The sequence below is a fragment of the Patiria miniata genome, unplaced genomic scaffold (genome assembly GCF_015706575.1).
Source record: "Patiria miniata isolate m_02_andy unplaced genomic scaffold, ASM1570657v1 HiC_scaffold_16, whole genome shotgun sequence".
In the NCBI taxonomy this organism is placed as follows: domain Eukaryota; kingdom Metazoa; phylum Echinodermata; class Asteroidea; order Valvatida; family Asterinidae; genus Patiria; species Patiria miniata.
Window position 1 is genome coordinate 15,998,370 of NW_024037054.1, and position 22,988 is coordinate 16,021,357.

Consider the following 22,988-nt stretch of genomic DNA (forward strand, 5'->3'; position numbering starts at 1 on the left):
TTCTCAGCAATTGTCTTTATCGTAAATGAATGTTGCTTAGAAATGTTTTCTGCTTAATGGCATCATGAAACTGGGCCCTTACCATTCATTTCATCAACGTTTTCACAAACTGACACGCACACGCTGGCGCTGTCAGTTCATGAAAACCGCGTAATGAGTAATTTCGGTTTCACGAACTGACACGCATGCACTGTGTGCTGTCAGTTCGTGAAAACCGCGTAATCAATAATTTCAGTTTCACAAACTGACACTTGGGTGTGGACACGCACTTCGCACACTGATGCCTTTCTAGAATAATTTTGGTTTCGTGAACTGAAACGCAAGCATGTGGCGGAAATACAATTTGGAGGAAAATGCTTTGAAAGGTTTGACACAAATTTATTCCGTCCGTATAACTGTGGACTTGCACACAAATTTAATTAAAAACCGTTTTACTGATGAAAATTAAGACCGGTTTAAGTTCGTGAAAACGAAAATGTACCGAGTGCGCGCATGTAGTACCAGGTGTCAGTTCGTGAAAACCAAACTATCGCGGTTCAGTAAAGTACGTGCGCATGCCGGGCACTCGCGCGCAACCGAGTGTCAGTTTGTGGTGTAAGCGATGATTTGTACTAGTGGTGGGATTTAAATCTGGAAATTTTTTAAAATTTGGTTTGAATTCCACTATTCGGTTTTTGATTTTGGAAAGTGGATATTCGAAACCAACCTTGAAAAAAAACTTAGGCCTTTAGTTTTTTTGTGACAGGAAGCTAAAGAAAACAACTGAAACATGCCTCAATTTGCTCCATGGTCTCTGATTGTAACTGCACTCACTTGCTAGCAGCCTTTTTGGTATATAAATAGCCTGCCCATGTGACTCAACAGAGAGTTACCTCCGATTTTGCACCATTACAGCTCTGGAGTGTTTTACTAAAGGCCCAGTGGTCATTGAATCCTGCAAACTACACCAACTCATCACTGGGAGGGCATTGCATGCGGCACCTCACTGATCACTTTTTGTTGGCATGACTATGAGCTGGATGGGGGCTTCCGCTGAAATCGGATAACCGTTGTTCGGTTTGAATAAAATTAGGATAACTGGATATTACAATTTCCGATTTCTCTCACCACTAATTTATGCAGACAGTATTGGTATTAAGAGTCTCAAGTTTTCAGCCTACGCTACAACCCGTTGAACGTTCAGAATGTCGGTCACATAATGGGCTTGAGTTTACAGGGGTCTTGAGGAATAAGGTCATACTTTAAGTTATTTCAAGTAAAGGTACATTGTACATATTGAAAACATGACTTCAGTTTTAGTTATTTGTAAAAGCAATGTACTACAATCTTAACTGGTTGGAAAATAAAGCAAAATGTCCTTAGTTTCACACCCAAAATGTCGTATTTTACAGAAGTTATCAGAATTAAAGTGAATTTGAATGTGTAAATACCTTTACAACGGCAGCCTTATATAAAACTTGATATCTTCATGAGGTTTCAGGTCATGAATGAAATCACCGGGTTTTTATTGAAGGCAGTCTGTCATTAAAGTTACTCCCGACTCCAAAAAATAAATAAAAGTAATGTATTTACGGGTAGTTGAAAGATCAGTGTCATGTGTCCAAGACAATTTGTTTATTACTCTCCACCCTGAGGTCTTTTTCCCCCTAAAAATCTTGAATTGTACAAAACCTACCATTGTACCGCAACCTCATGGCACATTCTTTGTTAATTAATGTACATGTACTAAAACTTTCCAGCAGGGACACCAAGCCCAAGTCGGAATTATCAAATACTAAATTGTTCGAATATGCACAGCCTTTCTTCATAAAACCTGATTGCTTACAAACCACAGCAACTTCTTCCCCCCCCCCTTTTTTTTGGGGGGGGGGGGGCACAATTCAGTACATCTTTGTGAATCGCACCACCTTTGTCATGTTTGTTTAGAACATGGCTCGGTTTTACTTTAATGCTGTACATGGGACAGAGCTTGGCATCCCAAATGTGTACTAAGAACATGTCATTGGGTGACATAGGATTGAAATTTTGTTTGTTTCTACAGATGTACATGTAGGAAGAACCTGGCAAAAATGTCTTTCGCATGGGTGAAAGCATTTCAATAGCCAGCCAAACTGTCTGGTGTATTTCTTAGTTTCCATAAAATCTCACAATGGTTGGTTTTTTGTTCGGCCACGTACATTTCATTCCAGCCTGTGCAATTGGATAAGCAGTACAATGGGAACAATACCATCCGTGTGTGTGAATAAAAAAAGACATTCAAAGCAGGTTGCCAAAGCGACCAATTTCAAAGCCCGATAAACAAATTCAGCCTGGGTTTTTCCCCTCTTTGCTACCCCATGCTGGGGGCCAATGGAGCCTGGAAAAATGCAGACACAAAGAACTTGTCGCTTACAATGAATGCCAAAATCCTTATTGCTTCATTTTGCCGTTGGGGTAGAGAAAGCAATTGTGGCTATAATGTTCCCAGAATGACGCAGTACTACTTGGCGCAGCCACACTGTGGATTTCAATAAAAACTTCTGGAATGCTTGAAACTCCTAGAAAAAGGTAAATTTTGAAATACATGTATTTGTCATGTCTATATTTGTTGATTTTTAAAGTTCTTCATCGAGTTGACATAACTGAAATGGTAAAATAAGGTTGAGCTTCTAGTTTTGTAGGTTTTCTTCTGTTTTGTCACTGTGCTGTCTCTGTAGTCAGACATAGTATTATGCTTTGTGCGCTTTACAACAGTGAAGACTATTTTTTTTTAAACAAACATCACCCACTACAAGGTCAGGTAGGCAACAGGCTATATTAGGGGGAGAATTTAGAAGTAAAAAGACAAAGGAACTTGTACGCATATCTTTTGAATTATAGTAGATTTTTTTTGAAGGAGGATAATTGGATGCAAGTAGTGAGTTCTAAAGTGCTGCAGTACAAGGTAGAACCAAGAATCTTCAAATTTTCCGCCTTTCGGATTAAAGAGATTAATTTGTTCGTAATACAGACTTTATACACAAATGGTTGTAAGATTTTGGAGTAGATATTGGCAAAGTGAAGATCTCTTCCTACCTCTGCCTTCTACTTTGTTTACTCTTCTATCAAAATCATTGAGAAATGGGTGCGTGCACTGCTGCATTTTAACTGACCGCATAATAACTTAAATCTGTTTTTCAGAGTACATGTATGTGATGCAATGTGATGTGAAAAAAATGTTATTGAGTAACAAATAGTTGAATGGAGATATATACATTGTTGATCTGTATTAGCTGACAACTTAAGGTTTAGAATTTGTGGATGACTGTTCATGCTGATGCATCTTGTCTTTCAGAATGGGCTGGCAAAAATTGTGGATCAAATTTCATTATGTGAAAAAGTTGTGGATGACCATTTCGAGTAGCATGATGAGGGTGTAGGTGACCAATTCCATTTGCCGAAAATGAAAAAGTTGGTCATAAAATTGGTCACTGCTCAGTCAATCCTGTAAGGAAATGATCAGGGTGTCATTTTGAAGAGGAGATTCAACCCTAACCGAGGATATCTCCCTTGATTCACATGTGCCCTACTTCTGCTCCAATGAGCAATAACATCTCGGTTTCATTTTGTTTTTATATTGAAAAAATTATATATACATGTAGTTATCAAATTAACCTCAGGGTTTAGATCAGGACCTGTAATAAGTACAGCAGTGTTGGAGTAACTTGGGTAGCATTTGCTGGAAAAGTTGTGGGTGACCATTTCTTTTTGTCTGTATTATGTTTATTTGTGCATGATCACGTTGCTGACTAAATTGTGGATGAGCTGACAGCATCTCCTTATCCACCACAGGATCTGCCTACTGTATCGTCAGAATCAGCTGAGCAGCTGTGGATGAACTAATTACCATCATGGCTTCTTTGTGGCGTCTCCTGTGCGTTCTGTTTGTCGCATTGCTGTGTTATTCCTGTACCTTCTCGACAGCTGTAGAATGGTGTGTGCCAAATGGCAGCATTAGTTATAATGTCTCGTGTTCCTGCAATGCGTCGTCATCCACAAATGAAACATGTGACGATGAACCGCCGATTCTACCTGACTTCCCAGGTAAAGAAATCACTGTGGCTTTTTGTAATAATCATGCATTTGGTTGCTTTTTTTGATGTTCATTTTTCATTTCCGAATTTAGGCAAAGTAAGAAAAAAAACCTGTTTCTCGTCCCCGCCCGCTTCCTTTTTGGAGGCCGCCTGGATTTTTTAATTATTTTTATATTTTTGAAAAATGCAGTAAAAAAACACCGAAAAAGTCCACAATTTCATCGGAAAATAAATTGTAGACCAATACAACTGTAAAGGACACTGTAAATATGTTCATTTCTCTTGTCCAACTTGTCTTTCATTTTAAAAGTGTCTTTGAACAGTGGAAACACCAACGGTTGCAGGAAATGTTAAAATGGCGGCCATCTTGAAAAAAAAATAAATAAATAAAAAGCCCCTCTTCCTCCTTTTTTTCAAAAACCCAGCAAGAAACATGTTTTTTTTTTATTCGGCCTTATGCCTTACCAAGCTACATAGTTCCTTTTGAGGTTTTGTGAGTATGAGTCGATCAGGGTCATTATGTATACCTGGTGTTTTTGCCATTTTTTTTTAACACTTCACCTGTTAAATGTATTCCCGTGATTTTGTCATGTGTTTTTCTTTTAATTTCTAGTTTGTGTGAAGTTCATTATGTTTTGTGTTTAATGTTTACCTCGTTGCCTGAATGCTTGTATCCATCCTGCTCATTAAAGTAGCCACCCCCTTAAACAAAGAAATCAGGAATTTTGAAGAAAATGTAAAAAATCTTTTAACTTTATCGTCAATTTCCAAAACAAGTATGAACAATTCTGGATTCTTTGAAAAACAATATTTTGAAATTTCAGCAACTTCAGAAATGACCAATGAAAACAATTCTTAAGAAATATTGATCCTAATTTCTGATCAGAATTTGGCGTTGCAACATTGACTTTATTTTTTTTTTTAAGTATATATTTTTGAATATTTTGAATCGAAAGCTATTTAAAAAGAAGCCAAATTGAGAATGAAGAGACTGAAGAACAAGGGAGGATCCAGAACACAATTTTTTGGGGGCCCCCCCAAAAAAATTTGGCCCCCCAAAAAGTGGGTCCAAAAAATTACGGCGTGAGGTTCGGTGCCCGCTTAAGGGCCCCGACAAAATTTTGGATTCTAGAGATGCTCTGTGGTGCGATCTGAGGCAATTTCTGACCACTTTAACCAAATCTTTTTGAGGAAAAGATGGTGGTGTATGCAGTGCCTGTCTTTATTGCGATATCACTTAAAAAAAAATTGGGTTATTTTTTTTTTGGGGGGGGGGGGGAGCGTGGCCCTGTTGGCCACCCTGGATCCCCTTGATGAAGAATATCCCTGATTTATATATGCATCTTTCACACACAAAGTAAATGCCAATATCCATTGTTTTCCTTTGTTTTGCAGACTTCCCATGCTCGCTAGTTATTACCGACTGCTCTTTATGCGGTGAGTTATTCTTAATGGGCCCATGTAGTATAAAAAAAAACCAAATTATTGCAATTATTGAAAATGCACCTTTGTGTTCCAATTCACCTTATTTTCAGTTAACATTTTGCCATTTGTAAGGGCATTTTGGTACCTTTTGGGTTTTTTATCCTGATGGACTTTCCATTTTCATGAGCAAAAATGTGATGTCGTTTCGGGGAGAAAGCTCACTGTTACAGCTATTTCAGCACCACGATATGGATATTTTGCTGTCGTAAATTTCTCTTCTTTGGTGGTTCGTTGTTGTGTCAGTACATGGCAGTAGGCCAATGAGCAATGCTTTCAACAACTGTTACCAATGAGCAAATATTGGGTTCACAATTTATACACACAAAACAACTAAACTGAACAGTGTCTTCCTGAAATGACATCACAACAGCAGCGCCCTCATTTGTCAGGAAAAGCATGGGCGTGGACATGAAAGTGCACTTTTCAATAAAATTTACCGAAAAAGGGATGTCAAATACTTTGTATACAAAAATAATGGGAGAAGAAAGTTGCACAAAATAGGTTCCCAAGGGCAAAAAAAATCACGTCATGGGTCCTTTCAAATAGGCCTATGCCTGTGCTTTTGGGTTTTTAAACCAATAAAAAGGGACTGTTTGGTTAACTTCACGGATGCAAGTTTCTGCTGTGTTGCAGTCAAATATGTATTAAATAATGAAAGGTTTGCGGAAACACCATGTGCGAATAATTTCTCAACTAAGAGAATGGTTCTGAAAAGAACCAGAGGTATAAACTCGACATTCCGGTCAGTATGCTCTGACCGTCTTCAGGAGAGTGCCTAAACTCCAAGAAAGTGAATACTTAAGTAGCAAAAGGCGAAATCAATGAAGTGTGAAGTTGCGTCCTGTGAGGATGCCAAGTAGACAGGATCCTAGAGCAAGCTTGGTGCCCAGGATTCTAGAGCAAGCTTGGTGCCCAATTAGAGTTTAGGCACTCTCCTGAAGACAGTCAGAGCATACTGACCGGAACGTCGAGTTTATACCTCTGGTTCTTTACAGAACCATTCTCTTTTCTTAGTTGAGAAATTATTCCCACATGGTGTTTCCGCAAACCTTTCATTATTTAGTATCTTCAGCATGCAAAGCCTCAAATTCTTACTTAAATATGTATTAGTCGCCGTGGACAAAATGAAAAAGCGGCACTTGTTTTCAATTGGCCATAACTCAATAATTTTTTTCCCAATCTTGATATTTGCGATTTATTTTTTTAAAAGCTTTGAAAAAGAGGGTACTTTGAGGGTTTGGATATTTTTGGGGACGTGCACTCTGTATATGTGCTATAATGCTTTTGAATCGTGGTTTTTTGGGGGGGAAAATATTTGCGTTAACACCTCCATTTACTAAGCTTTTGATGGCGCACTGTGCACCTGACTCCCAGCCGTTGTCATTCTGTAAATAGCACCATTATTAGTTGCTATGACAACTGTGCTATCAACAAGGTCTTTGTTAATATGGGCTTGATAACAAACATTGATTTCTGAAGCCTAAAGCCAAAGGAAGTTTTTTTCCCGTCACAAATCCAGACCACAATGGCCGTATGGATGGATAAACATGTATTCAGTGAAAAGGGAAGTAAAGACATTTTGATCGCCGCATGGGGCACATTTGGAGTACAAAGATTCCCAGCCATTCATCTTTGTCAGAATTTTCAATGGCCATAGTAGGTGACAATAGATTCAATCATTGCAACAGTCACATCATGATGTGTGTGGACGTGCATGCATAGCATTTTTGGGCCAGTGTAAAGCTTGCTTTGATTTTTTTTTATTGAATATTTTCATCCCCATCAACCCATCCTTTATTAAATAAGAACGTTGTCTCTTTGTTTTCGTCACTTCAACAATGAACACGGTCTGCAAATAGACAAACAGAAATGTAATATGATTAAGAAAGGTTGGTAATCCTCTATTTATACCGCCTCAAAACCGCTCATCAGTCCGTTACTCTGAAACCGCCCCAATCTGCCCCAGCACCGTGTGGTTTCACAGGTTCATCTTACAATGTATAATGCCATTCCAATGCTTATGGTTAAAGTGACTATAAAGGTGCCTGTTTGTTTGCGTTACATGACTATTAAAATTCCAACTGTCTAGAAATAAGTCAAGGGCAGTATCAACCTCGTACCCAGGGTGTCGAGCAGTACGCGCCCATCACTACCTGCTGGAAATAAAGTAAGAACTGGGGACGAGGTTGAGGGCAGTATGGCTCTGTGCGGTAACAAAAGAGGGCGCTTTTTTAGCACTTTTGAGATGAACGGGACACATGCACCACCTATTTATCCAGAATGTACCAAAGCTAAGCCACAGTGTCTTGCAAGTGACGGGCGTCGTTGGCGTGCGAATGCAGCCCCCATCAACTATGCATTCAAAGTCCACAATGGATGGACCGGAAAGCTGTCCTTGTCACCCCCAACTCTTCTTTTCTGGCTGTTGAGGGGGTACTTGTGCACAGAGCCCATATAATCCAAAATAAGGACAAAGTAAGACTTTTACCAACTAGGGTTACTAACTAGAATTGATAACTACAGTAACATATACTGTTAGGAGAATTTTTTTTAAACATTTTATTCAATTCAGAAGATCTTTTTCGAGGCAGAAACATTTCTGAAAGTGTGGATGTATATAGACATTTGTTTTGAGCCTGTAGTTCATGAGGCCAGACTCATATCCCATTTTTAATCTCTTGAAACAGTAACAACAGAGATACCAACTACAAGTACAGAAACTTCAACAGTGTGGACCACGACAACTGTTACAACCACTTCAACGCCACCAACAGGTAGTTTCAGATGCTCAAGCTATTTGCAATTTTCAACAGTATGTTTGGGGATAAAAAAAATTTATATGTGAAACAGGGATGTAGTCGAGTCCTTGTAATTCTATCACAAGTCCTCCAGTCCCAATTCAACGCACAAGCTATTCAAATCAGCTTTGAGAAAGGCATTCCTTTGTTATTGTTCATCCACTGTTTCTTGTGACTGGACTTGTGAAAGGACTTGTGATTTACTTGTGACTGGACTTGTGATGGACTCAACTACATCCCTTGTGCCTGGAAAGGTTTTTCAAATCACCAAAAAAGGTCTGCCAATTAACTTAGTGTAGAGTAGAAATAAGAGTAGTAAAGTCTGTTCCGAGCCAATGTGGCTCATCAGGCCGGTGTTTATCTCCGGTTTCCTTGGCATGAAACGACTGAGAATATTTCTACTCCCCCTGAATGGGATGCCAGTCCATCGCAGGTTACTCCCCAGCTAATGCCAGTATCCATTTATACTCCTGGGTGGAGAGGGTCAAGTGGGGGTGAAGTGCCTTGCCCAAGGACACAATATATGGCCAGCGGCTGGATTCGAACCCCGGACCCTCTGATCATGAGTCACGAACCCTAACCACTAGGCCACACACTCCCCACTTAGTGTAGAGTAAGCTGGTAAAATTGGGCTGATGACTGGGAAAAGTTAAAGGCACTTCAGACAACATATTTTCTAATTTCAAGCTTTTCCTATAAAATAGAATAGGAAAAGGTACCAAAAATGGACAGCTTGCACATATATGCATGCCAATATCATTACAGCAGAATAATGGAGTGTGTCTACAGGGTGAGCAAAAGGAAACCCAAATGGTGCCCCCTATTTTGTAAAGAAATTCTGCATGTAGCCCAATTAATAAGCTTTCTTTTAGTAAAAGAATCATTCGAATCACTCGTGTACTTTTTCAGTTACGGAATTTTGAACACAAACACAGTTCTAAAATTGTGTCCACTGTGAAAGTTTCCTTTCACATTGAAGGTATGTGATATTTCAGTGAAATGAAACCATGTTGTATCATGAAAACGATATCAGAATAATCCCATAAGTCTCCGTGGTAACCAAGTAGTAGAAGGCAGGGTGGGACTATAAACTCTTGACATTATAAAGCATGTTGTGTTATTGGAAGCAGAAGGTGTTTAAAGCTATAGTCCATCATTTGCAGCCATCCGAAAAGTAACTGGCGTAATTATTGTTGAAAACCATACTTGGTTGAAAGATAGTAAGGGGACTAAAACTCCCTGTGAAATTATTCTTTCTGGCAAGCTGTCATTTTGAAGTAATCAATGAAAGAAGGCCTTTCCAACGGTGCGTCTTAAGACACACCGTAGGAAAATTTAAATTAGTAGTTGGTTTTGTTATTCGGCGAAGCGCGCGCAAGCATTGGCACGACGCACATGCGCGCGCGGTTGCTATAATTCGTCGGATCAGTGCGCGACATCGCGTATAGCTGCAATCGGCTCAGTGAGAACACGTCTCGGACGCTGAATTCAGGCCCAATTCAAAACATGTTTCAGCAACTTTTGATTTGAAATTGAGATCCTAGAATGCTGTTTTTCTCGGAATATACAGCTGAAGCTGAGCTGAAACTTCATCAGGTTAGTTGTTCAGTATCCTTCTTTAGATTTTGAACACTTTTGTTGCTTCAAACGAACAAAATGCACAAATTACAAATGATGGACTATATCTTTAAATAAAGGTTATGATAAGTGCCAGTTATCATGGTTATGAGAGTGTTCTGATGTGTTCTTTATATGTGAATTGCTTTCATTTTGCTGAAATATCACTTGCCTTAATTGTGATCCGTGGACAAAATGATAGAACTGTATTTGTGCTTAAAAGTCCATAACTGGAAAAGTACATGAGTGATATAAATGATTCTTTCAATAAAAGAAAGCTTATTAATTGGGCTTTCACATCCTAGATCTGAAAGTGCTACATGCAGAACTTCTTTTAAAAATATAGGGGGCGCCATTTGGGTTTCTTTTTTTTTTTGACCCGCCCTGTACTTTGAACACCCTGACCTTAAAGATTTGTGGAAGTGGGAGTGAATAATCGTGACCCCTCATCTCAAAACTAATGAGCATGAAAGTTGGAAATTGTCATTTTGCAGCACAAGTGGGGTAAAAGCCAAAATTTGAAGGGGTGATCAAATTCTTTTGTTTCCATGTGAACCTTAATCTGTAAGTCCTGTTCTGAGTTGTTTTGTTCCATCAAACATCTTCAAAACCTACTTTCTTTCTGTTTTTATCATACTTGACTTTGACTTTTCACTTACTGTAATACAAAAAAAATCACAAATTTCACAAATTTCACAATTTAGTTGGCAGTCTATATTTCTGTTACTAAACTCGGTACCACAAAAAGTCCAACTTAATGCTCATTTTGTGGTGACGGGTCACATTTGTTTCAAGCTTGCAGTTCATCCAGACTAACTTTCCAGTTTATAATCACCTGAAACAGTGACACCAACTACAAGTCTAGAAACAACAGCGTCTCCGGCCACACCTCCTCAGACGCCAACTTCAACGACAGGTACTAGTAAACAAACAACAACAATCTCTGAACAAACTACAACTCCCCAACCGGCTACCAGTACAGACATAAATCTACCGTCAACGACTTCTTCCAAAACGACTGCCAAAACTACAGAAGTTTCTGGCACTACAACTCCACTAATAGCATCTAGTACAGCCCTGGCTTTGCCTTCTGAAACTTCTTCCGAAACTGCCATGCCACCAGAAATTTCAGAAACAAACTCTCCACTTTCAGCTACTAGTACAGACATTACTTTGCCTTCAGAAACTTCTTCCAAAACTACCATGCCACCAGAACTTTCAGAAACAAACTCTCCACTTCCAGCTACTAGAACAGATATTACTTTGCCTTCAGAAACTTCTTTCAAAGCTTCAGACACTTCTTCTAAAACTACTGTGCTACCAGAACTTTCAGAAACTACATCTCAGCTTCTAGCAACTAGCATAGATACTACTTTGCCTTCACAAACTTCTTCCAAATCCACAGTGCCTGCGATGCTTTCCGAGACAACAACTCCACATCAGGCTACAGGTACAGACACGACTTTACCTTCACAAACTTCTTCCAACGTGACAGTGCTACCAGAACTTTCCGAAACGACAAATCTTCTTCTTCCAAATGACATGACTTTGCCTTTGGGAACTGCTGCCAAAACTACTGCGCCAACTGCGACACCTCTTTCTACTAGTTCAGACAACATTTCTAAGACATCTGCCTCTACATCTACAAGCACAGCAACAACATCCCTGCAAGCACTGGGTATATGCGTTCAGTTATATTTACCGGGAACAGAGAAATCCTTATAGGCTTATAAATAACTTGATGATTGATTTTTTACCCAGATATTGCAATTTTGGTCTTTTTTCAAAAACCTGGCTGCCAATTATCAAAAAGACTGCAGTTTTGTGGTCGGGACTTCGGAAGAATTAGAGTATTGAAACAAACGTTTTGGGGTTTTTTTTAAAGAAAATAAACAAAAGTATATAATAAAATAAAGTCGGTGAATGGCACACCCGATATTTAAAATACCCGTCACCACAAAATGAGCATTAAGTCAGACTTTTTAAGAATTGCGATACTTTAATTTCTGAATTCTGCAGAACAAGAGCTTTCTAATGATATATAACACTAGAGGGAACTGAGTTTAGCAACAGTAATATAGACTGCCAACTAAGTTGAAGTTGTAAAAGCACAAATATGAGAAAAGGACATTTAAAAATCTTGCTGTTGTATAATAGTGAAGGAACAGTCAAATAAAACTGGATGAAAATAGGTTTTAAGGATTTTTGATAGCACAAAACCAATTGGGAAAGGTAGAAGGAGTCTTACAGATTGAGGTTCACCTGAAAACAAAAAAATCGACCACCCCTTCAAATTTTGTTTTGTCCCACTGTTTTTGCAAAATTGTAAATTCTGACTAGATGCTCGTTTCGTGGTGCCAGCTGGTCACATATGTTTTGAGGTGTAATTGTGCAATAACAGCATCAATAAAGTAGAAGTAAAAAAAGGTACAAAATTACTGGTCTCACAGTGATTCTGCATGTTTGGTGGAATTCAAACCCTAAGTTCACAGAATTGATGGAAGCTTAGCTGAGGAAGGTGCTAATGCGGTGATCAAAGAAATTTGCTTTTTTTTTCTTTCTTTTGTGTGTGAAATATATTGCTTATGTTACATAACATATTTATAAATATATACAGGGTGAGTCAAAAAAAGCGGAACCCAAACCCCAAATTGTATATTTCAAATTTTAAAAAAAATGTAGCACCAAAAACAATAATGGCTGGAAAGCCAATTTCATAAGCTACTTTTAGATGAAAAAATTACTGAAATTGGTCAATCCGTTCAAAGAATATCACCATTTAAACACAATGACCCTAAAACCTGTCTCGTCCAAAAATGCGATTTCAACAATCGTCGACACAATTGTCTTCAAACATCACCAGCGATGAAATCTTAGTTTAAATGTTAACAATATGCAACAAAGTCCTTTTGATGGCCCGTCTTTTCAAAAGTAGGTTTTATAAATCATATTGTTTGCCTACCAGGGTTGTCAATCAAAATATTGTGTACTACAGTTGGTGACAGTTGTTGAAACAAGTATTCTGTGTCATTTTCTTTGTTGTTCCAAACAGTCAAAACACACAATAAATTGATTTTTCTGGACGAGACAGGTTTTAGGGTCATTGCGTTTAAATGGTGATATTCTTTGAACGGACTGAGCAATTTCAGTAATTTTTTCATCTAAGAGTAGCTTTTGAAATTGGCTTTCCAGTCATTATTATTTTTGGTGCTACATATTTTGCGAAATATGAAATAAATTGTTTGGGGTTTGGGTCCCGCTTTTTTTGACGCACCCTGTACCTTGACTCAAACCTAATTTTGGTTGAAGCAAGATTAAGTGATAAAACAGTCTTTTCTAAAGACCTTACCAAATTCTTCATTCCTTCAAACTTTTATACTGTAGAGCGTATATCAAAGGGCAATTTCAGCGTGATGAAAAGAAGTGTAACAGCTGTGACGGAGCTAATTAACCATGATATTTAATTAGTGATTCAGAGTAATGATCCCAAAACTCCTAGTCTGTATAAATCTCCTTGACCATATAAGATTTAAAAAATACATTTTTAGGTTTATTCACTGAGCTCTTAAAAGCTGTCATCATGGACATTACACAAAGCTGGAATTGCCACAATGTTTAAAGCAAAGGGGTGCTCAATAAGGGTGCATACCTATGTTCCCCAATACCTATGTTCCCCAATACCGATGTTCCCCGAAATCCTTACCCTAACCCTAACCCTAACCCTAAGCGTAACCCTAATCCTAAGGATTTCGGGGAAACATCGATATTGGGGAACATAGGTATTGGGGAACATCGGGTAGACCCTTCTGAATAATCATCTTAGTAAATAAAATAATAAGTAAAATAATCGACTTGGTAAAACTAGATATTGGATACTTACGGACCAAATTCCACCTACATATTTTGTGCTGTTGGCATAGAAACAACTGCAGGGTTATTAACATAAAAAACGAAACCCAAATAGCAGGACCAATTCCTAAATGAAGTTTTGCCTGTAGCACTTTCAAAATCTAGGATATGAAAGCCCAATTAATAAGCTTTCTTTTAGTACAAGAATCATTCAAATCACTCATATACTCATCATGTTATGGAACTTTGAACACAAACACGTTTTAAAGTTCTGTCCATGGATCACAAAAAGGAGTTCTTTCAGCAAAATGATAACAATTTACATACATCCTTATGAGAAGTGTCACGGTTTTCGTTTTGCTGAAAGAACATTTACTTTTGGTGATCCGTGGACAGAACTTTAAAACGGTTTTTGTGTTCAAAGTTCTGTAACTTGAAAAGTACATGAGTGATTTGAATGATTCTTGTACTCAAAGAAAGCTTACGGTCTGGACTTTCATATCCTAGATTTTGAAAGTGCCTCAGGCAAAACTTCATTCAATAATTGGTCCTGCCATTTGGGTTTCATTTTATTTGACTCATCTTGTACAGGTACAACTCTGACAGCAGTGACAATGAACAACACCCAATCCACTGCCACTCCGTCCATCACTACACACACAACTCATGGGACGACTGTTACTGGCTCATCAACCATTTCAACAATTGGGACCCCGCACACCACACCAATAGGGGGTCCGCACACCACACCACCAGGGCCCCAGACTCTGGAGGTTAAGATGTCAAGATGTTTGACTAAACTAAGTGATCCCCAGTTTACAATGTATCATATCTTATTAGATTTGCAGCATAATCAGTGGTATAGTTAGCGAGAGGGGGGGGGGATATTTTGGCAAAATGTTGGGGGGCTCTTTTTGGCGAGCTGCGAAGCAGATGCGAGCCTATGTAATACCAATTTCCGTCCGTCTGTCCGGGCGCCCGTCTGTCCGTCCGTCCGTCAGTGCGTCCGTCCGTCTGTCCGGCCGTCCGCGTTCAGATAAAAATGTTGAAGTTTTTGGTTTTAGTTAACTTGGGGAAAAAATTAAATGCAGTTGTCATGTATCATCTCTAGGCCTATAACTTCAGTTAGGTTCATATCATTGCAGTAAATTTTATGATTTTATTGAGGAACTTTAATTCAAGGAAATGTTAAAGTTTTTAATTGTTACATGTACATGTATACTGGTATAACATGTACATGTGTGTATACCGGCATAACATGTACATGTACACTATGCATTTTGGGGATGTGCATGAGCTTCTGGTTTGATCTTTTAGTTTTATGGGATTGGAGTAGGGATGGGGTAGGGGAGGGTGGGGTGGGTTGGGGGATAGGGGTTGGAGTTAGGGTTTGTGTGAGTAGGATGAGTAGGGGAGCTAGGATGGGTGGGGTGGGGTGGGTTGGGGTGGGGTGGGGAGAGGGGTTGGAATACTGGGTTTGGGTGGGGTGGGGATTTGTAGGGGTGGGGTGGGAACTTGTAGGGGTGGGGTGGGACAGGTAGGGAGAGGATGGGCATGGATGTAGGGGTTGGGTTAGGAGGGGGTTGGGCAGGGGGCGGGATATAGGATCGGAGTAGGGGTTGGGTTGGGGATGTGTAGGGATGGGGGGTTGTAGGGGTTGGATAAGGGGAGGGGGCAATATATAGGGATCAGAGTAGGGGTTGCATGGGGTCAGGTGGGGATGTATGGGTGGGGGAATGGGGTGGGCGGGATATTGGAATTTGAGTAAGGGTTAGGGTGGGGATGTGTAGGGTGGGTAAGGACAGATAGGGGAAGATAGGGTAGGTGGGTGTAGGGGGTTGGGGTAGGGGAGGGTACGGGTCAGGGGAGGGGGAAGGAGATAGGGATTGGAGTTTGGGTGGGGTTGGGATGTGTAGGTGATAGGGTGGGGATGGTTAGGGGAGGATGGAATGGGTGTGGGTAGGGGGTTGGGAGGGGGAGGGGGCGGGTTGGGGATGGGGTAAGGTTTTTGGATGGGGTAAGGTTTGGGGGAGGTGGTGATGGTGCTGTGTCTACATGTACATGTATACCCATTCTTGTTCTGCATTTGTGGCGACTACACAAGAGTTTTCCCATGGTAATACAAGTATGGGGAGCAGAAAACACTGTTGGGGCTGCAAAAATCCACAACTGGGTCCTAATTACCCTAACAATGGAAAACTCCCCCATAATACAGTGACGGCTAACCTATATACACATGTATTTATTAGGTAATCTGTTGACTTTTTATGTTGACATTTAAAAACTGACCCCTACACCTAGGCACATCAACAAGAATCCTGATCCCCTTCCATCATGCTCATCCCCAACCCTACCTTCAGCCTCCCTTCCTGCCTTGGACAGCGAGCCATGGCGGCTTCGCCGTTCTAGTTTTTTAAAGGAAATAGAATTGCCAATATCTTTGCCAACAAGAAATTCTGGTTGATACACAGATTTGCACCAAATATGTCTGACAGTGTTGTAGTCGACTATTTTTTTTTAGTAGGGAGTACTGCCGAGTACTTAGGTTACCAAGTAACTTGTACTTCCGAGTACAAGTACAGGTCTCTGAGTACGAGTACTTGTAAGGAAGGACGAGTACGAGTACCTCTATTTCCAAATACGGCCATATGGCACATGGTTCATTGTGCGTAATTGGCCCAGGCCCAGTCAGACTGATATACAGACCCACTCACGGCTAGCTGTTAAATGTGTTTGTCTGGACGTGCATAGAGGAAAATCAGGAAACTTTGATTACTCTGCAAGCCAATCAACCATTTCCAACTGAAAGTACCTATACAATAAGGCCATGGTAAGTCAAGCTATATACCAATTTTTTTTTTTCGAGTACCGTCATTTCGAGTGTGTGAGTACTTTGACATTTGAGTACGAGTATGAGTACTCTAAAATAAATACTCGAGTAGTAATCGAGTAAGAGTACCGAGTAGGAATACTACAACACTGATGTCAGAAGTCAGTTCTGAGATAAAGGCTATCCAAAGTTGCATTTAATTTTCCTGGTTGAAGGTCTTTTCGAGCCATTTAGGAGTACATACTCAGAAACAGCTCTTGTATTCATTAAAGTTTTTTTTTTTGCCTCCCCCCCCCCTTTTTTTTTTCTTTTTCATTTTTCAGACTCCTCTCCATAGGTTTTGTACATGGTTTTCTTCTTACCATACGCTAGACTTTGGCACTTTCGTAAATCCGATTGACTTCAAACTTGGCACACATGTAGGCAACCACCCTAAGATGCATGCCGAATATTTTCATCGCGATGACATCATCGTTTCAGTTGACGAAAACATATGTACCTTAACACACCAAATTCACTTCTTCACAGCCCAATATTTTCGGTACCATAGTTACACATGTACACACCAGTGTGTCTTTGCCTGCAATCGGGGACCCCCCTATTGTCCCTCTTTTGTTTGTACTGTAACTTTTTAGGAAGACCCTCCCATATGTTTTGTACACATCGCCAAACTGGGGACCTCTCAGGAATTGGGGACCCTATCGTCCTCTATTGTCAAAGTCCCCTGTTGAATGCAGAAACAAACTCGTGTACATCCGATTTGGGTGAAGATCCTACAATGTACATGACAGCTGTCACTAAAACAATTGTCGAAACAGCTATGTGTTTGTCTACAAACACAATTCTAGTTTCTCTTTTTCTTTTTTCTTTTTTATCTTGACAGCCTATACCTGTTTGATTGCGGCCGGTTTTCTCGGCAGTTTCCTGGGGCTAGCATACGTCATCATCTTCCTATTGCTAAGTTATGCATTTTTCATCTATGGAAAGAAAGCTTTGATAACAAACAAGTGAGTAGAATGTTTGCTTTGTACTTACTCTGGCTGGATGCATATAAACCAAATCAGGATAAATTACAAACTATTTTGATCGAACACTTTTCTTCATCGTTACAGTAAAGTTCATCCAGATTGTGAGATCAGTCCGAGGCCGCAAACACCGAACACAGAAAAAAGTAAGAATCGAGCACATTATTCTGATTTCCAAACTGTTGAACAGTGCTGAACATACTTTTGTGCATGCGATGTATCCATAAAATTACAATGGTAATTAAAAGACGAAGCCCATCATTAAAGTTGCCTTTCCCATGCTCTTCAACATATTCAATTTTCTTTTCTTAATACGTTTTCAACTTGTATGTTTTATTTCAACCAAAACCCACCTCTTTTCCCTTGTACATCTGCAGCCCTTTTTGCTAGCAAAGCTGGCTCCCTGTGTGTTCATTATCGATACTGATTGTGGGGTACGGTGGGAACCAGCCTATTATTCTGGTTAGAATAATAGAATAATAGAATAATATTATATCTGGCAGCCAATTATTCAAAATTGGAAGTAATAATTCTTTTAACTAAACAATGGCCGATATTTTTTTTCCAGTCAATGTCACATTCACAAGTGAATAACTTTTGCTAGAAACATAGCAACTTAGAAAAGGAATTCATTACAATTGGACATTTGTTGTGTGTTCCCAATTCCTTTTTGTTTTACTTCCAGAAATGACGTCAATGCATCCGTGGAAAATCGCAGTGGCTCTGGTCATCGTTAGTGTACTACATCTGATTTTGGCTGTTATCTTCCTGGCCACATCGTTCAGTCACTGCGCTGGTTTTGCCATTATCTGTATCTGCCTCTTGATGTGCGTCATCAGTATCAGCATCTTCTGTTACATCATAAAGGGAATAAAGAACAGCACGTGAGTCTAGAATCTGAAAGAAGAATTGAAATTGTCCCTGCTGGACTCAGTTTCTAAAAGTCAATTTCTCCTTGCTTTTTGTCTCCCCTGGACTTTGCTCAGGAAAGAGACTATGCAATACGTCTGCATGTATATCTATAGTATGTACAATGTCGTATGTGTATATTTGTTAAAAGTTTTGTAAAATCTGTCATTTTAAAAGTTGAAGTGCAATTGGAACCAGACTTAAATCATTGATGCAACATGGCAACCTTCATATGATATTGATGTCAAAGTTCACATACCAAGGTCAAAGGTCATCTGAGGTTAACTTGTAAAATGGGCTGAGCATGTAAAACTGGTCTCATTTCATAAGTTGAAGTCCAGTTGGAGCAAAACTTGGGTCATAGATACAACATGGGAACCTTACATGATACTGATGTCAAAGGTCACACACGAAGGTCAAAGGTCACTCTTAAAAGATAATTGCGAAAGCAGGCGAGACGCGCAGTTCAAGAACTGACCTGTGCTGAATTAGGCCACCTCCCAATCCCTCTTCAATTTTACCCACTTTAACTCCCTAACGCCCACCCCCACCCCCACTCCCACCCCAATCACCAACAAACAGGGCTCCAGGTGCCTAACGATGTCTCCCCTCACCTTTTTCAAAAACTCTGGCAGTCTGTGACAGGGAACATTTTGTTATACTTCCTCTCCACACAGAAACAAGGGAGGCCTGTTAGCCCCAAGCCAGGGCTCACTCACAGAGACAGCTCTAGTCACTGAGGATGAGAAGCCACTGACAATCCTGAAGTCTGAAGGTAAAGGCGTTTCAGAAATGTCAGAGCCACAGCTGTAGCCTGACACAAGTCAATCACAAGTCTGCACAGGAGTAAGGTGACAAGCGTCGGAGGACAAACATTTACAAAGGAATGGTTTTGCCTCAGTTCACTTGAACAGTTTGTCACTTGACTTATAACTTGATGACCGACTTGTGATGGACTTGTGATTGACTTAATTGAGATGGACTTGTTATGACTTCTGTTGAATTTTGACTGACTTGTGACTGACTTTGTGATAGAAGGCTTGGGATTGACTTGTGACTGACTTGTGACTGATTTGCGATTGACTTGAGATGGACATGTTATGACTTGTGAATTTTGACTGACTTTTGAAGTTCAGACTGACATTTGACTGAATTGTGAATAACTGGTGATTGACATGTGATTGACTTTGCGATTGACCTGCGATTGACTAATTGTGATTGACTTGTGATTGACTTGTGATTGACATGTGATTGACTTGTGATTGACTTGTGATTGACATGTGATTGTCTTGTGATTGACTTGTGATTGACATGTGATTGACATGTGATTGTCTTGTGATTGACTTGCGATTGACTTGCGATTGACTTGCGATTGACTTGTGATTGACTTGCGATTGACTTGCAATTGACTTGTGATTGACTTGTGATTGACTTGCAATTGACTTGTGATTGACTTGTGATTGACATGCGATTGTTTTGTGATTGACCTGTGATTGACTTGCGATTGACTTGCGATTGACATGTGATTGTCTTGTGATTGTCTTGTGATTGACTTGTGATTGACTTGTGATTGATTTGTGATTGACTTGTGATTGACTTGTGATTGACTTGTGATTGACTCATTTATCTATGTAAAATGATTTCAGGTCTTCATCCTGTTGATGAGGAGCGGCCATGCTCACCCAGCCTGTCCATAGGTGGACGGGTCGTCAGTACTCCACACGGCACAAACCCTAAAGGTAACATAATTCTTTGCATTAGACTTGAAACAGATAAGAATACCGTAAGGCCAAAAAAAAAAGTCTCTGGTTTCTGGTATGCGCGCGCGTCGCCGTAGCCATGCACGTCGGCAAAATGAAAAAGTTTTTTTTTCAATGAAAGATGATGTCTCAAAACTGCCAAACTCACTGGTTTGACTGGAATCCTGCTGCTGCACAATTTTAGCGTGTTTTTAGATGGGGTTGTGGTCGAGAATAAGCTTTATGTGGCCTCTCTGGACTCCCATATATTTGCACTTAGTTTAGTCGGGCACCATTTGCAGTCATCAGCCGACATTTGAAGCGAAAAAAATCAGGTAAAAAAAAAAGAAAAGTTGCGTCGCCGCACCACTTTTTGGGCAGGCTCCATACCAGAAACCGGAGACTTTTTTTTTTGGCCTAATAAGACTGTTGTATAAAAAAAGTTGATTTGTTTTACTGTTGTGATATTGTTTATCAATTTTGTGCACACTTGTAACCCCCCCCCCAACCCTGACATGCAAAATACCATGGACACAGTTGGTAGAGCATCGGTACGGTAATCTGGAGGTCACTGGTTCAAACCCCACCCCAGTCAATTAATAACAATACATGTAATACAATTTTATTCTACATTACAATCTGAAAACACTTTTCAAAAATATCCAAACCACATAAAAAGTTCACCAGTTAGTTATAAAGAAGTAGTTACAAATAATACCTGTTTTAAAAAAGAAATGTCTTTATAATGAATAAAGGCAAGGGCGGATCAAGAAAGGTTACTGCGGGGGGGGGGGGACTTTTTCAATTGAAAAATCACCTTAAAAAAGGAGATATTGGAACTATAAATAACAGGGACTAAGCACTCGGTTGCCTTTGTCTAGATTTGAACCAGGGGAGGGATCAAGTGCTTAGTCAATTTGGCAAATTGCCTACTGAGGTAAAAAAAAAAAAAAAATGTGTTTACGGTAACCCGACTTACTTTTTGCAGCCAAATTGCCCACTTTTATTGCACAAGTAGCCAAGAATATGAAATAAACTAGTTTTTGAAGTAGAATAGTATTTTCTATGTGAGCTTTTAAGTGTCATTGGTTAAAGTAAACAGGTTAAACAGAATAATAGCTTTTACAAGTACCCTAAAAAAAGAAATAAGTATAAAAGACTTACAAACAAACATAAACACTAGTTACATAATAAAATTATTTTCCTGCCTATTCACCTAGATAATATGTAGGGCATTACCATAAACAGACGTTTTTCAGGCCATACCCAAGGATGTTTGTGATGTGCTGGATAGTCATTGTACAAGGGCGAGATTATTATTAGGAAAAATGGAACTTGTCCACCTTAAACTCTTTTTCCAACCCTTTTTTTCCCAGTCCTTGTCCAGTATACAAGCCTGAAATTCATGTACGCTTATTTATAGCATTCAAAGATACTCCAATATGGCTCATTTTAACAGAAAAAAATAACAGAGCCAAGCACGGACGGATCTGGAGGGGGGGGGGGTGCAACAGGAGCCATGGGCCCCCCCCCCAAACGAAACCATTTTTTTAAAAGTGGTATCGCTATAAAGGCACGCACTGTGTACACCATCTTTTCCTCCAAAAGATGTGGTTAAAGTGGTCAGAAATAGCCTCAGATCGCACCACAGAGCATCTAGAATCCAACAATTTTGGGAGCCCTTAAGCAGGCCCCGAACCCCACGCCGTATTTTTGGGGACCCAAAAAAATTGTTTGCCCCCCGCCCCCAATTGTGTTCTGCATCCGCCCTTGGAGCCAAGTGTTACAAATAACAATCCGGTGCTATTGAAAAATTCTCTCCGCTTTTTCTATCTTCCAGATAAGGATGACGCCAGAGACAGGAAAATCTCGGCCGGTTCCCAAGCTGGGGACAGCGCTGTACTGATCCAAGTAAGCCCGGATCCCAGGAAATCAAAGCCCAAGGAGAAGAAGAGACGAGTGAAACGAGGCAGCCGTGCAAGTATCGAGCTGGCAGAGCTGAGACGACCCGGCAGGGGGCTGTCCTACGGACACATCCACAATGAGGAAACCAAATAGGTAGACTCTGTCTTTTTTTTTTCGCATTTTTTCATCCAAAATCATATTGATTTTGGAACAGGCATAATGATCAACAAATTTTCTAGATTTTTGGAAAAATTCAGACAATATTACATGAGTGAGTATACTGAGATGTCACGTGGATATGGCAGATTTCGAGGGTCAACCTAATGAAATTTGCCTACTACGAGCACAATTTCTGGGTGGCTCTTGTAATTTGAAAAAGTGAGCCTTGTATATTAATTTGTATTGTTTGTTTTTTTAATTTCTTGTTTGTTTGCTTTGGTTTTAGTTTCTTTTTGCTTGCCATTTATAATTTGATCCGATAAACACCTGTTCAAGGTTTCCAATGCATAATTTCACAGCGCCAAAATTGACTCACATTTTCAGGTGTGCGTAAAATTGGTAGTTTGTGAGCGAGTGTGCAAGAAGGCTTAAAATGCACAAGTCTAATGCTCGTTGGAAAACTCATAGAGATTGCAGTTCTGGAATTTGAAGCAAGGATTATTGCGATCAAATTAAATGTACAAAATTGTGTGTAATGTTCTAATGGCAACACATTTCTTGCTTGTATTTGCAACACATTTAATACACAGATTTTCACTTTGTTGTGGTTTATTGTAGCA

At 39.7% G+C, this 22,988-nt stretch overlaps 2 protein-coding genes across 2 annotated transcripts; both read left to right on the top strand.

The window, feature by feature from the left end:
* The first annotated feature begins 1,934 nt into the window (after positions 1-1,934).
* LOC119723111 (integumentary mucin C.1-like) lies at positions 1,935-14,690 on the top strand. The gene is made up of 5 exons (XM_038193647.1): positions 1,935-2,547; positions 3,811-4,062; positions 5,448-5,489; positions 8,225-8,311; positions 14,393-14,690. The coding sequence occupies exons 2-5, from the start codon at positions 3,870-3,872 to the stop codon at positions 14,668-14,670; spliced, it is 600 nt and encodes a 199-aa protein (XP_038049575.1). The 5' UTR covers positions 1,935-2,547; positions 3,811-3,869; the 3' UTR covers positions 14,671-14,690.
* A 2,748-nt stretch (positions 14,691-17,438) lies between these two features.
* Positions 17,439-22,416, top strand: LOC119723112. The gene is made up of 6 exons (XM_038193649.1): positions 17,439-17,638; positions 17,744-17,802; positions 18,342-18,540; positions 19,243-19,340; positions 20,212-20,304; positions 22,145-22,416. Exons 3-6 carry the CDS (start codon positions 18,344-18,346, stop codon positions 22,360-22,362), a joined length of 606 nt encoding a protein of 201 aa, XP_038049577.1. The 5' UTR covers positions 17,439-17,638; positions 17,744-17,802; positions 18,342-18,343; the 3' UTR covers positions 22,363-22,416.
* The last annotated feature ends 572 nt before the right edge of the window (positions 22,417-22,988 follow it).